This window comes from Argiope bruennichi, chromosome 1 (assembly GCF_947563725.1).
Source record: "Argiope bruennichi chromosome 1, qqArgBrue1.1, whole genome shotgun sequence".
NCBI classification, from domain to species: domain Eukaryota; kingdom Metazoa; phylum Arthropoda; class Arachnida; order Araneae; family Araneidae; genus Argiope; species Argiope bruennichi.
The window spans coordinates 13,476,903-13,492,837 of record NC_079151.1 but is presented as its reverse complement, the minus strand read 5'-3'; the positions used below and the strand labels follow the sequence as shown (position 1 = coordinate 13,492,837).

The window sequence follows — 15,935 nt, the reverse complement described above, 5'->3', positions numbered from 1 at the left end:
GATTTATAGTTTGGAAAAGACAGAAAGCGAAATATCACAACTTCATCGATAAATTTGCTTCACGTTTCTTTAACTTTCTTTGAAATCGAAGACTTTGAACAGCTATTAATTCTCAAATTAAAACAAGAGGTGTTATTATCAGCCGGTAACGGAACATCGGTCATCTGGCAGCATATACATTTAGCAATATATTTATTTACATTTTTTATATATCATCGCAGAATTTGCAGAGAATTAGCAATAGTATGAATTATTATTTTTATGGCACTGATAATATTTAGCATTATGTTCTGGAAAAATTATTGCGAGATAACAAAAGTTAAAAATTTTATGTATTATTCTAAATATACTATACCTTCAAAAAGATATAAAATGTCTTTCCAGTTTGATTCTTTCTGTAAAAAAAAGGTTCTGGCATTTACCAAAATATCGTGGTTAAAAAAATACGTAGAGTGACAAGTGAAATTCACTTTTTTATTTCCATAATTTTTTTCGTTTTCTAATTAATGTAATTTTTTTATTAACTGTAATAAAATTTTCAGTTTCATTACTTTTTATTTAGTATGTTTTTTATTTGTATATCATATTATTTAATAAGTTTTTTTTAATTATATAACTACATGGTTTAAAATAATGTACCTCCTGGCTGATATATTTTGGTTGCTGGACGATTGAATCTCGGTGTCGCTATGATAAGGAAGTACCAAAAAAATTTGTATAAAAATCGTTTTAACTTTGCTTTGTTAAACCGAAGTTTTTTATGTCATATCTTCAGAAGTATTTTTAAAAGCTTTTATGGTCTGAAAATTCTCTATATTAAACTTGTCAGTTTATCCGTTTATGTGTGTTCATATGAATCAATTGTAGATACTATCATTTTGGAATATATTATAATCAAGATTTGCATCTTTGTAATAAAATTTTGCCATCTTATATTGGTTCTGAAACTAATATATGTCAGCTTTATAATAAAGAATGGAAATAAGTTCATTTTTTTAATTAAATTTCAAAATAATTTTAGATTTTTAATTCAGTTTTTCATTTTTATTTATGATAATAATAGTATAAATATGTATAACTTATATTGTTATATATTTTATAGTCAAATTGCTATGTCTGATTTAAGTGGCAATGATGTTGATTGGATTCCATATAGTGAACGTCCAGAATGGGAAGATATTCAGCCTATTCCGCAGAATGATGGACCTTTTCCTGTAGTGCAGATAGCTTATTCTGAAAAGTGTAAATATAATTTCTGAATATTAATTTTTTTCATATATATATATGTATATATATATATATATAGAGAGAGAGTAACACCTTTAATTGTAAATTGCTTTTAATTACTTTGTGTTTGTTTTTCATTGATTCCAAACTAATAATTACCTAAATCTCTAAAATTTTTAACATTATTATTTAAAATGTAATTTCACTTCATTTTGATCTATGTGAATACATATATTTCTATAAATATTAACTCTTTATATTTGAGTTTTAGTTATTTATAACTTTAACTAGAACTTGTTTGTAACTTTAAAAAGTTAGAATGTATACACAGATTACTACATTTTTTTTTTCAATTATAGTATTAAATTGACTTTAAAAATGATAAAAATTAGCAATTGCTTTATTAAAAAATATATAATATACAGGGAGGGGGTGTGTTTTTCCCATTAGTATGTAGCATTTCAAATCCCTATAAGAAATTGATTAATTTTTTTTTTCTTCTAAATTCTCAACATATTTTTTTTTTTTTTTTTTTTTTTTTTTGCCAGTTTTATACATAATATCGCAACTTCTACTATCAAGAAGAATAGTGATATTTATGTCAGTAGAAAGTTTGGGTAACATTTGTTGCCAAACAATCATATAAATGATGTTACATGTTGTAAGATGATAGTATTATAAGCAATGAGTGATATAATCAATGACATTTATAAGCTATGCAATAATTCAGCTGTCTGCAAGTATATGAAATATAGTAGCCTTATATATTATCAAGATTAATTTATTGCTTAAAATCTTGATATTTTAAAGCATTGCAGTTTTTTAAAAATTACCTTTGTGGTATATAACCAAACTTTATATTTTTACTTAAAGAATATTATCTTATCTTTTCTTAGTTAGAGACATCTTTGGGTATTTTCGAGCAGTTCTTAATCGTCGAGAAATCAGTGAAAGAGCATTAAAACTGTCTCAAGATGCTGCTAGTGTTAATTCATCTAATTATACTGTCTGGTGAATATTTACTTTTTTATTTTATAATTTTAATTTTGAAAACTTTCTAATTAGTATTTGAACATTTTTAATTGTTAAAATCATTTGAAAAGTATTAATTTTTTTACATTCCAAAACAGGCATTACAGACGAATTTTATTGAAAGAGTTGAAAAAAGATTTAAATGAAGAACTGGAATATTGTCGGCAGATCATTGAAGACAACCCTAAAAATTATCAAGTGTGGTTAGTGAACCTAATTTTATTAACTTTGAAATTTGAGCATTTTCTTTCATTTATTGATGAAGAGAGTTGAATTCTCTGTTTCTGAAGAAATTGTTTAAAAATACTAGAATATTTTGAATTTCCTCTAAAATTGCATAATATTGTATTAATATAAACACTACATTCTTTTCTAGAACTTTAGGATTTAAGAAAGTTTTCTTTTGCAAATAGAAAAAGAAATTCCTTTATAAATTGAATCTTATCAGTTTTATGACTTTATAAAAGTTTTCTAATCCTTGATGGATATGTGGTATCTCAGTTTTCCAAATATTAAAAATAATGTGAAATATTGCTAGAAATTAAGCTTAAAAGCATAGTTTAGAAAAAAGGTTTTAAATGCTTATTTCTATGAAGTAAAAATAAATAAATAAATAATAATAGTAAGGGACAGAATAAAATTTTTGAGATGTATGCTAGAAAACAAAGTTATTTAGTTGCTATAAAATTTATTTTCTAAAAATTGTTTGTTTATTTTAAAAATATGATTAGAAAAGTCAAATAAATAAACTTTGCTTCAGATAATTGCTTTCAGCACTAGCAGAATGTAATTTGCTTTAATTATCCATCTGCTTCAAGCAAGTAGAATTAAAATCTTTCAATAGATTTAATTTATAACAAAAAAAAATTGAATTATCGATTAATTCTGTTGGTTATATAATTGCCTCTTTAATGCATATTTTAATCCTTCAACCAACCATTTTTTTTTTTATGTCTGTCATAACTGAAACTTATAAACTTCAAATATCTTACAGTTAGCAAAGATTTACCAAAGAGGTAATTGGATGTTAGAGATCATAATAGATAAATAGTCAAATACACCTCTGTAGACCAGTAATGCAATATAGAAATTGAATCTCACTTTCTTATTTAAAAAAAATTTCACCCTCTATGAAATATTTGATTCAATTGCTTTTCAAATTCATTTATAAGATAAGCTACTGAAGTTTAGTACTTAACTGTCAAGTTTATGATATATTTTTTTTACTTGTGTGGTTCTTGTGTATGCTAAATTTGCTATTAAAGATAAGATATTTCCGTGTTGATGTGTTAAAAAAAGAGACAGAGTTATATAGGTATCATCCTCATTACTTGAACATGTTCCAAATTGCTAGGTCCATCTCCCAATTGCAATTTTATGACAAATGATTAATGTTACTAAATAAACAGGAACGTAACATAGTTGTGTGTATAAAAATGCTTCATAATCTTTGCTTCTAAACATAAAAGATCTTATTTTTAAATCTACTTTTTTGTTTAAGTAACTAAGTTGTGATCTTCAACCTAAAATCTTGTGACAGCAATGATTATCAATCAACAAAAAGTTACCAAATATTTTGTAATTAATAAAATGTTGAGATTTGTAACCTTTTAAAATAAAATAAATCACAAATCAAATGGAAACTTTTGTATTGTGTAAAATATATTATCAAATGTTTTATATTTGAAGATAGAAAATAATTTCAATTTTTAAAAGAAAGATAAATAGTGTGTTAATGTAATTTCTTAGGGGTTTTTTAATTATTATTTATTTATATATGTATATTATACTATTCAAATAGAGAAGAAAGCAAGAGGTCAGTTTATCATAGAAAAAAACATCTACTTATGAATCTTGAAAGTACTTAGATATTATTTTTCTCTCTCCTTTGATTACTGTGGGGAAAAATAGTTCCATACAGATTGTCAGATACTCAGATAATCTAAATTAATTTTATTTCTTAAAACTTGTATTAAAAAATTGCTTCAAATTCTCAAAACCAAATGTGCTTTGTTAACAATGTATTTCTATTTTTTTAAATTTTTTATTTCTATTTTGGCCTTTTATTTTATTTATCTTTAACCCTCTGGTGTTAATCAGTTTCATGAACAATCAATTGTTAATCGATTTCATGAATGGAAAGGTAAAAATATTATAGATTTTTTAATTAACACATATCAAAAATTAAATTAAAAAAATAACTTGTAATCTACAATATTTAATTAAAATATTATAGATATGTATTATTTTATTTTTGTTATTATCAATTAATTGTGTGCATTGCTTTTTTCTCTTACTAGGCATCATCGTCAAGTTTTAGTAGAATGGCTGAAGGATCCATCTAAAGAAAAGAAATTTACTGAACGTATTTTGTCTGATGATCCTAAAAACTACCATGCCTGGCAACACAGGTTCATTTTTGTTTTCCCAAATGTTTCTGTTTTTTTAGATTGAATTGTTTGCATTGTGCTATTCCATACCTAAAACTAACAGCGACCAATAACATAAACTTATGTTTTGTTTATGTAATTAACTTTATATTTATTTTGTGATGATATTGAAAATGCATTCCCAGAAATTATATTTAATATACAGTAGACTCCCGATTATCCGCGGGCGGTTTATCCGCGGAGCGGATTATCCGCGCCTGTCGCACTAAGTATTTTTTGTTTGTTTGTTTTCAAGCAAAGAGAAAATGCTTCCAAAGCAAGAAGCAAACACAAATGACTGATTTCTTCAAAAAGGTGTAGTTTTACAGTTATGCTTTTGTAATTACATAATATATTACAGTATTAAAACAGTACATATATATTAATTTTTCTGTGTATCCTTGACGCCTCTCGTAAGTACAAAGCACTTTTCTATTTTCATTGACAAAATTCATTTTAGGTTAGTTTTGAGTGATATACTAAAATATTAAGCGTTAGTTAAACATTTCCTGCTGTTTATTTTACGTTTTATTGTACATAAAACGATTTTTCAAAGTTGGAATGACTGTTTTCTGTTTTGCAATACCTGTTTTTAGCTTTTTTCGGATTATCCGCGATTTTTGTTATCCGCGGCGGCCGCGCCACCCAATTCCGCGGATAATCGGGAGTGTACTGTAGCTGATATAATTCTTATGCTTAAAAGTATATTGGTATCATTATTATTTAAAACACTGTTTTTCCATCACAACAGGCAGTGGGTCATCAGAGAATTTGACCTGTGGGATGGTGAGTTAGAATTTGTCCAGTACCTACTGGAAGATGATATTCGAAATAATTCAGCTTGGAATCAAAGATACTTTGTTGTCAAATCCACTAGCGGCATCACTGATGAAGTCTTAGATAGAGAAATAACGTATGTTTATTAATCTGAATTTAATATAATTTCAAATTAACCTCTTTTTTTTTTACTTTTATCATTCTTTTTCTAAAGTTTATTTTTCCAGCCTTTCATGTTATTATTATTATTATTAGCTTTACTAAATGTACTTGTTCCCATTCTTTTGCTGAAGAATATATCTTTAATATTTTTGAAATCAAATGACTTGATATTTATTTCCTAAAATGATCCTCCTGATTACGGTGAAAGGTAAAAGTAAAAGTGGTATTAATAAATTAAAAGCTGAAAGATTGTTTGAAAGCCCAAAATTTATCATCATTTGTATGTTTTAAATTTTATGATATATATTTTTGCACTTCATGTTATATATTAGCATTCCAGATTTTTATTTTTATATTACCTGAGATTCATATCTAATTTGTAATACTACAGTTAGTTATCTTATCTAAACTATCAAAATTTTAATTGAAAACAAATATACAAAACTAAGAATCAATTTATGATTTCTAAATATTGCTTCATCTAGCAGGTCATGCTCTTTTGTGTTTAAGACTACAAATTAAAACAGTGTCTAAATATTTTCCCTTCAGTCTTCTGCATAAAGGAAGAAAATGCTATTAATTGAATTTTCATTCGACATGCAATCCTTTCAGAAATATTTTTCATTTTTCTAGTATGTTTTAAACAAATATTGATTGGTTTAATCTTTTGATTGACAGCATTTTAAGAACTTAGGATATTCTTTTTTAAAGTGGTTTTGTGCCTTTAAAAATTGTTTAACTTTAGTTTTGTAGTAAACAAATTATGTATTGAAATTTTTAAATATTGTTTAAGTTAATTAATGAACAGCTTTACTATTTTGACCCATTATTGTTCTTTTTTCTAAGAATTGCATTATAACAGAATCTTAAGCAAAAAAAAAAAAAGAGAGAGAGAGAGAGAACAGTTATGACTCTATTTTTCTCCCCAAATGTCAATATTTGATGAGCTGTATACAATTATTATAAATTTAAAATAATTTTTTTAAAATATAACTTAATTATGTTGTTTCTTCAATTAATTAGTTATTAAACCATTTTTTTTAATTTCATTGTGACACATTTTTCCTTTTCTCTTTTTTCAGTGTGTGTGTATATAACTAGATAAGTTTTTTTTTAAATATTTATTTAACCATAAATATTATTGCTTGTGTTAGCTGATAATATTTGAAAAGTTAATATTTTGAAGTGAATACCATGTTTCATTTTTGAAAGATACTAATTATAAAAAAATTTAGGAAAAGCAAAACTATTACTATTTTTTTTACTCTGAGTTATATATTGATATACATGTATTACTCATTTATAGATAAAAATCCGGTGCAATGGTTTAAAAAAATATTCAAGAATCATTTCGAAGATAGCTTATGAAACATAATATATATATATTTTCTTTTCATAGATATACTCTTGAAAGTATATTGAAAGCACCCAATAATGAAAGTCCTTGGAATTATCTCAGAGGGTATGATGCTAAATCTATATTTTCTATGAACAAAAATGATATTTCTTATATAAACTTTTAAATCTTTTTTTCAAATAGCTATATATATGTGTAAAAGGCTTATGTGCACGTAAAATCCGATTGAATTTGCTAATTGTCGTTTGGTAACAGCTTGTACTTTAAGATTGTTTACATACTTGCTTTAATTAAAAACTGTGAAAGCTTTTTTTAATTGAATAATGCAAAAAATAAGTTTAAGTCAAGTAATTTTGATTATAAATCATAATTGGTAAAAGTGAGGCAAATAAAAATAATAGAGAACCATTAGTAACCATGAAAAATCACCCATCTTTTTTTTCAAATCTGCCAATCTCATACACTCTTTCCTACAAAAGTCAACTAGTTACCTCAAATGACGTCATAAAAAATGAACAAAAAAAAAAGTCGACAAATAAAAGGACTTTTCAGAATAAGCAAAATATATAAGCAAATATGTAAAAAATTAAGTATTGCTAACCATTTAAAATGCTCTATCATCACTGCTAAAATATAATTTAAAATAATATAATAAAAATATTTCACCTTTTTGTGATAAGATGCAGCACATCAAAGTTATTAACATTATGTCTCCCAATTTTGATGAAATACATCATCAAAACTAGGGAGAAGTAGTAAATTCAATTTTGATTTTTAAACATCTTAGAATTATATAGTTTTGTTTTCTAATATTTGCATATATTTCAGCAACCAAAAATTTTTAATTTTTGAAATTGACAATTTAGTTTTCAATAATCAATGAAAAATTAATGTTTGCAGTTCATGCAATTTAAATAATTTAGCTTTACCTTTAGTGATGAATATATTTAATATTTCTCATTTCTAACAGAAATGCATAATTATATAGCAAGCGAAGCAAACAAATGTGATACCAAACAAATCACAATGTGATTCTTGCAGTTTGGTGAACAGAGTAAGACGTCTAGCCACGATGTTAATGTCTATAAAATAATGACATTTGGTAAAAAGAGAACATTTTTTCCTTTTCATTCAAGTTTTGTAAAATTTGTTTGATTTTTTTTTTTTTTTTTATTTGTTCTTGTTAATTAAAGTGATTTTTTAAAAATGCTCTAATTGTAATAGGACTTTCCCTTTTTTTAAATTTATTTCTACTTTACAATATAAGTTATACATCATAGTAACATAAAGATTGAAAATTGATTACTCTCATGAGTGTTGCTTTCTAAAATTTCGATTGTTATTTACTTGATTAAAATTTTTATGATTATACTATATGAGTTATTAAGTGAGGGAATATACAATAAATCATTTCTGTACAGATATTTATTTAGGAAATAATTGTACAAATAGGCATTTAACAAATTTTTTATTTGAAAATTTCTGTAGTTTTTTTTTATCAGCAGGTAAATATGGTGAATGATCATTTAATGCACTGTTCCGACTTGATCATATCAAATAACAGAGACATTTTAAAAATTCAGCTAGCAAATATTTCATAGAACAAGCACAAACAGTGATATTTCGCATAAAATATATAGAATGACATATTTCTGCCATCTATGATAGCTCTGGTAGTAGTGGCAATGAAAGCACCTGAAAGTTAAATAGTTAAGGGTAGTGAAAGTTGCAGCAAACTCACTGTATATACAAATGAAAACAAAATTCAAACAAACAGATTTTTTTGTACATCTATGAAGGCTTTATGAAACAATATTTTGACAATTAATTTTGTTCACTGAATTTTTTATTAAAATAAAAACTATTATTTTGGGACTAAAAAAAAATTAGAAATTGTTCTCATTTAGAAACCAAACACAAGATATGTATTTTTGTTCTAAACAAATTATATTAATTATGTTTATTTATTTTTTGATATGCAGACTAAATTAATAATTAATTAATAATTACTAACTACAGAAATCTATGGGAAAATCAAGAGGTTTTTTAATAAATAGTATTTTATAATTAATCACCCTCAATATTTTTAAAAATAGACTGTTTACTCTTTTTATTTTATTTTGTATGTACACATCTCATCATTTAACGACATATTCTGTTTTAAATATATGTGTAGGAATCTAGATGTACTTCATATATTTTTTAAAGTACATTCTTTTCAAATGTTTTAATCTTTTCTAATTAAAAGAAATCTAAAATCTTTGAAAGTTATAATCTTTTTTTAGAAAATAATTTCCTCAATACTTTGTTCATAAAATTATTCAGATGATTAAATTGATAATTTTTTAGTTATTTTATATAAATTTTTTTTTTATATAAACAAGATCTAAATTTTGTGAAAATTTTATTTAGAGCTCACTTGATTTCATTTAATTCATTGGCTTAAAATAATATAAAGGAATATTGATATTTTGATGAAACAGTATTCATTTTGTAAAGATATATTTTCTATTTTAAAATTTTCATCTGGGTTTCTTAAAGAAGTCTTTTATTATTTAATGGTGAAGGATTAGCAATAACTTCGACATCTTTATTTATTTTATATTTTCATGTTTACATATATTATTTTGACATTTTTAATGTAAATAGCATAAACAGATGCTTGTTTCCTTTGCATAAGTTAGAAGTGTGCTCACAGGGTTGAAGTGCCAATTTGGAGAGTTTTGACTCTTTCACCATTATACTATTTAAGGAAATAGTTAAGGGAATAGGGAATTTTAAAACATGTTTTTCTTCTATCTGACATTTTGATTATTAAAAAGATAAATCCTTTTATTTATAGAAAAATTTATAGAATGATAAATATTTTTAATATTGTGTGAGAGTGCTTTCTTGGATAATATTTCAATTAAATGTTCATTTAGTGTTCTATCTTCCTCCAGAATACTTCAAGATAAAGGATTTTCCAAAGTGTCTCGTGTAACAGAATTTACGGAAACTCTGTATGAATCTGGTTGCCGATCACCTCATTTGTTAGGATTTATGATTGACTGCCGTGAGGAGAATTTGCTTGCTAAAACAACCATGGCTGAACTAATGAAAGCTTTAGAAGTAAGTAATAATATCCATTATTGTCAGAATGCATTGGCCTTATTCAGTTTAAATAATGGTGTAAAAAAAAAGGTTTGACTGTCTAGAAATATTAGTGTAAATGAAATATTATGAAATAAGTATGCTTTTCAAATATTATAGATGTAACTTTTCAGTTGTTTTTGTTTAAAAAACTGGTCTCTTGAAAACATTTTTGGCTCGTAAACTTCTATTTGGGATAAATAAAATTTATGAATTGTTCTGATTAGAAAAAAAAATATTCCAAGTTATAAAATGTAAAAAATAAAGCATTAAATAAGAATAAATAAAAAGAAAATATTTGTTTTGCAAATTTAATAAAGTATTTTAATTCAAGATGATTTTCTGAATTGGTTTTACTAACAAGTATTGAAGTATTTCCGAGAAAGCAGTTTAAAATATTCCTGTCATCTAGGTAGCTGGCAAAAGTAAATTCTTTCTGCCTGTTATTATTATAAATTGGAGAAAAAAAAAATAGCCAAAATTAGATGTTCAGAATTATTTTTCTGGCCTTAAGGGGTTGCAACTGCTCAAAAACTTAAACTGCAGAAACTATTTTTTATGATATGTCAGTAATTTATATATTTGGAGTTATCTTTATCTTTAGCACCCTTTCCCTTTTAAATCTGAATAGCCTATGAATTGAGACAATGCTTTCGAAATTCATACGTAATCTCTTAATAGTTCAAATCAAATCAAAATTGCTTCAGTATTTAGCATGTTCATCAGATAACATGCTGGAATTATGTGTACCTTTATTGAAAACTAACTGCCTTTAGCGACCTATTGATTCACTGGAGTTGCTAAAAACTTTGTTTCCACTGCAAAATATTTTTAAATATCAAATTTTGGTAGATTTATAGCTTATGTTATTTAAAAGCTGATATACAGTTCTGTTCATTTTGATCCATATTCTATAGTTAATATGAAGAACTAATAAGTTTCAGTACCATAAAAGTTATGATAGTTGAAATATGAAGATGAGAATTAGTATGATAATACAAAGATGGAAGTTAAGATTAAATAGCATTGTGAAGATTAAATAGCATTGATTCCAGTAAGATTGTTCATATTACACAATGATCAAAACAGGTGTGAGGCTATTAAAATTGTATGGTTATAATATTTGCAAAATAAAAATAATTTTTGGGGGGAATCATGAACATTAAATTATGCATAAGAAATTTAATTGAAGTTTAGCATAGTTAAAATTCCTGATGAATCAATCGATTAACAAAGCTGGTTGGTGTACGATATGTTATAAACTCAATTCATTTTGTACTTTAAAAAATTCTTTTAATCTGTATGTGTTATAATCAAATATTTCTAAATTTAACTATCTTAAGAATAAACTACTCATGTTGCAAATAATTTCTGTGTTCCACTTTCCATATGGGAAACTCCCTTTCTTAGCTGATAAAAATTTTTGATGTGTTTCCCATGCTCTCTTTCAGTCTTGAACGAAAGAAAGCAGAGTTACATAAAGTTGGTGTGATGTTTCTGAAATGTGCATTTAGAATGTTCTAGTCCATTAAGTAGTGATATTATCTTATCTTCAAAAAAGTGTTATATCTCTGAAAAAATGTTTTGTTCTAATCCCTTGCTTTATTATTGCTTAATGTGTGCTACAATCAAATAAAAAAATTGTCTTATGATGTGGTTTTACTGATTTGATCAAGCTCTACCCTTCCTTACCAAAAATGTTACCATTTGGATCTGCTATTTATGAGTTTATTTTGACTAATCTACATGGAATATTTTTTTGTGGAATGATAAAAAAAATAATAAATGATTTATCAAGATTTCTAAAGTAACATTATTTTACCTGTGATTTTGAAGCTGTATTGTCAAACCAAGACCAGGAGCCCAAATTATGCGCTTATGTGAATAGATTGAAAAAAAAAAAAAAGAAAAAGAAAGAAATGGTTGCAGTCTAGACTTTTAAGCATTCAAAATGAAATTTTCCTTCATTTGAAAAATGAAACTGCTGAAAATTGTTAATCTTGCAATTTTCAGGAGCTCATCATATCATCTCAGCAGATCATATCAGACCTTTAAAATAGCAATAATTAGATTTTGGGAAGTATATGTATGATTTAGAAGTTAAAGTAAATATGTAATTCAAAATTTCAAGAAAATTTTTTTACTTGATTTTTATATATAAATTTGAGTGAAAAGAAAAGTTTAGAAAAATCATTTATTACAGATATGTAATGAAATGAAAAATGGTTTGCAACTATTGGATCTTAAGAGACATCAATAAAAGAAATTCATTTTAAAGGTGAAATAAATTTATTATTCCTATGTGAATAAACTCTGAAGTAAAAAAGGGTTTTGACTTCTTTGGGATCATGATTACAGAAAACCCATCATAATTTTCCTAAAATCATTTCATGAGAATTATTTCAGTAGTATAAGCTTTTATTTAAAACAGTTTTCACTTATTGACACCACAGGACTATCAAAACTAATCACTTATTTTTCATTTTAAATCATTGCTTTTAATCCCTTAGTTCAGATTTCTGCATACGAAAGAGTAATTGATTAAAGATATAATAATTTTATATCTTTTTTATCCTTTAAAAATTTTATATCTCTATTATTTTTTTATATATTAATTTTATAAAAATATCAATTTTGAACTGGATGGTCATTTTGTCATTCATTCTTTTGAATCGAGTTTGTGCATTCAATTAAATGTATCATCTGTAATTGTTTTATTACCAATGTTTTAATTTGTAGTTATGTTCATCACTGGCTAAAAAGCATGATGTGGTCAGGAAAGAATACTGGAAATATATTGCTAGAAATTTACAAAATTTGTATGCCAATGATGCTGCTGCTGCTGAAACAGTTGTTGATCAAGAGAGAGAAAACATATGGGATTAATGACAGCACCAAAAGTGAAATATTAATATAATCTGCCAATATCATTAAGATGTGTTGTTTTCCATTTTGTATTTAATGTTTTGTGATGTTGCAACATATTATTTGTGAAGTTATTCATATCCATATAGCACAAATGTATAAAATAAATACTGTTTGTGATCCATTTTTTTTTCCATTTTTTTTCAAAGATATGAAAATATTTAGCAATAAATTTACTATAAATTGTTTTTGATATTTCATTTTCTGAATTTCATATGTCTTTTTAAATTCTTATCTCTCTATTAACCAGGTTTTCTAACTTCATTAAACTAGATTTTGTCATAGTTTTTATGTGATGTTGACATAATCACTTAATGATGCAGTAGAAAAACGCTAATTCAATCATGCCTTTCAATTGCAAATTGATCTAAGTGACCCAGGCTTCAAGAGTATTGCTACAATTTATTTTATAATACCATATTCAGAAAATACTTAAACGATATACTACTATTGATCATTATTTTTTATAAAAGATCTTCATAAAATTCCTCACGAAAATATGCATTGCATGATATTTGTATTGGCTTCTTATTGCAAGACAAATTTATAAACATATAATTTTAATAAAAATAAATCAAAATTTTTATATCTGAAAAAGAGAAAATATATATTCAAACTGGAAAATACCTTATTTCAAGAAAAAGGTATTCAACCAAATTCTGATGAAGAAATAAATGATGGGGTTAAAGATTCACTGAAGACATAAAAAGGGTGCTTAAAAAATATCTCAACAGCATATACAATCTTCCATTTGAAATCAGAAATCAAATCCAGTAGAGGTCGCAGAAATGAAAATGTATTCAACGAAGTTACCAAATGTATTTATTCAAGTTTCCTTCAAGTAAGTTATCTAAAAACTTTTCAAAAGTGAAGAATATAACTGAACTTATACCTAATTAGAGTTGGGTGGTACTGTATCAACCTGATATTTTGTATCAGGCTTATTAAAGTATCAGGTATGACTGTACTTTCAGTTTTATATTACTATAAAACTGGTGGGCTAAATGCATAAGATAATCGGCATCAATTTTTGAATGCAATTAATACCGATTGGTAAGCTCTTCAACATCTTTCATTTTCAATCAAGTGATGCAATACCAATCTGATACAAATTATAGGTTGATATAATCTAGTTTGTTCTATAATTGTTCTTAACTCCATGTAATGTTTCACATATGACTGGAAAATCCCCACTTTCTCATGTGCTAACTATATTAAAAAAAGACTTTCCTTTCATCTTCTATCAATCTCTGTCAAATCAAAGGCAAATCTCTCTTCTGAAAAAGAGAAATCTTATATTGGGATTCATATTCGCTTTTTGGATCAGCAATTTGTCTCAACTTGGCCTGGGTATGAATATATCAATTTGATGGAAAATATCAACATGAAGTAAAGTATTGCATTGTTACAATAGCTCCCAATTCTCATTCACTAGCATGCCTCAGCAACATTTATTGCCATTACTTGAAATAAAAATATTTCTAATGCATTTGTTTATATTTTTTTTCAGTGTTTATTAAGTATACAAGATTGGTGAGATTTTCAATGCATAAATTAATGTATTTTGCTTTTTTTTTTTTTTTGTCTAAAAGCAAATAAGCATTTCGAACAACAGAATTATTAACAGCAAATGAATTGAAAACAACTAAAAATCAAGCATTAAATATGAATAATATTTACAAAATATAGTGTTTAATAGATGAATTTAAAAAGAAAATATTTATACAGTAGACTAACGATTATCCGCGGGCGGGTTATCCGCGCCTGCCGCACAAAGTTTTTTTTTTTTTTTTTTTTTTGACTGATTTTTTCAAAAAGGTGCAGTTTTACAGTTATGATTTTGTAATTACATAATACATTTCAGTATTAAAACAGTACATATGTATTAATTTTTCTGTGTATCCTTGACGCCTCTCGTAAATACAAAGCACTTTTCTGTTTTCATTAACAAAATGCATTTTAGGTTAGTTTTGAGTGATATACTAAAATATTAAGCGTTAGTTAAACATTTCCTGCTGTTTATTTTACGTTTTATTGTACAAAGTTGGAATGACTGTTTTCTTTTTTGCTATACCCGTTTTTAGCTTTTTTCGGATTATCCGCGATTTTTGTTATCCGCGGCGGCAGCGCCACCCAATTCCACGGATAATCGGGAGTGTACTGTATTTTTAAAATTGAAAGTATAAATATTTTCTTAATGAATGTATGATGAAATACTTAAAAATAAAATGCAAAAACTTTTAGTGTCAGTCTTTTTTAAATTTATAGAAGTCTTTACTTTTTAATAATGCTTTAAAAAACAAACAAATTACAAAATTAAAATTAACAGTCATACTTCTAGGTAACAACCGATTTGGTTAGAGCTTTTAAACCATATCTATTAAGATATTGTTTTAAATACCTATTGGTGGCAAAAAGATTTTCCCAACCGAATTCTCGCAGTTTTCCATGAATGGGGAGAACTGAATTTCTGATTTAAAAAAAAAAACAACATACAGCAATATTTTACTGATGAATTTATTCACTTCTCCCTTTTATTTATTTATTTCATAATACTTATAAACTAGGTTTGTAACATATTGTATTTAGATTATAGTGGGTTATCTAGATTTATTAACTATAATTTCATTATCATGTTTTTCTTCAGCAAAATGCTATCAGGATATATCTTTGAGCCCAAGAACTCTGCACATTGAAATAAGAGTAATCTGTGAGTAATGAAAGATGATTAAATGTTTGGTAATTTTTAACTGAATAATAATTATGATGGGGCATTAATAAGTAAAGCCATAATTGTATATAATATTTTTTTAAAAAAATACAACGAATGGCAATATTAAACGGAAAATAAATTGTGGATTTATTACTTTTCGACATAATTATGAATCATGTTA

At 25.5% G+C, this 15,935-nt stretch overlaps 1 protein-coding gene across 2 annotated transcripts; it reads left to right on the top strand.

The window, feature by feature from the left end:
• Positions 1-86: 86 nt before the first annotated feature.
• LOC129969713 (protein farnesyltransferase/geranylgeranyltransferase type-1 subunit alpha-like) lies at positions 87-13,229 on the top strand. Of its 2 annotated transcripts, none has more exons than XM_056084413.1 (9): positions 87-243; positions 1,103-1,242; positions 2,124-2,238; positions 2,358-2,462; positions 4,560-4,670; positions 5,440-5,601; positions 7,027-7,089; positions 9,927-10,095; positions 12,856-13,229. In XM_056084413.1, exons 2-9 carry the CDS (start codon positions 1,113-1,115, stop codon positions 13,000-13,002), a joined length of 1,002 nt encoding a protein of 333 aa, XP_055940388.1. In that variant the 5' UTR covers positions 87-243; positions 1,103-1,112; the 3' UTR covers positions 13,003-13,229. The 2 variants fall into 2 exon arrangements, with proteins under 2 accessions (XP_055940388.1, XP_055940389.1); XM_056084414.1 differs by lacking the exon at positions 87-243 and adding an exon at positions 262-318.
• The last annotated feature ends 2,706 nt before the right edge of the window (positions 13,230-15,935 follow it).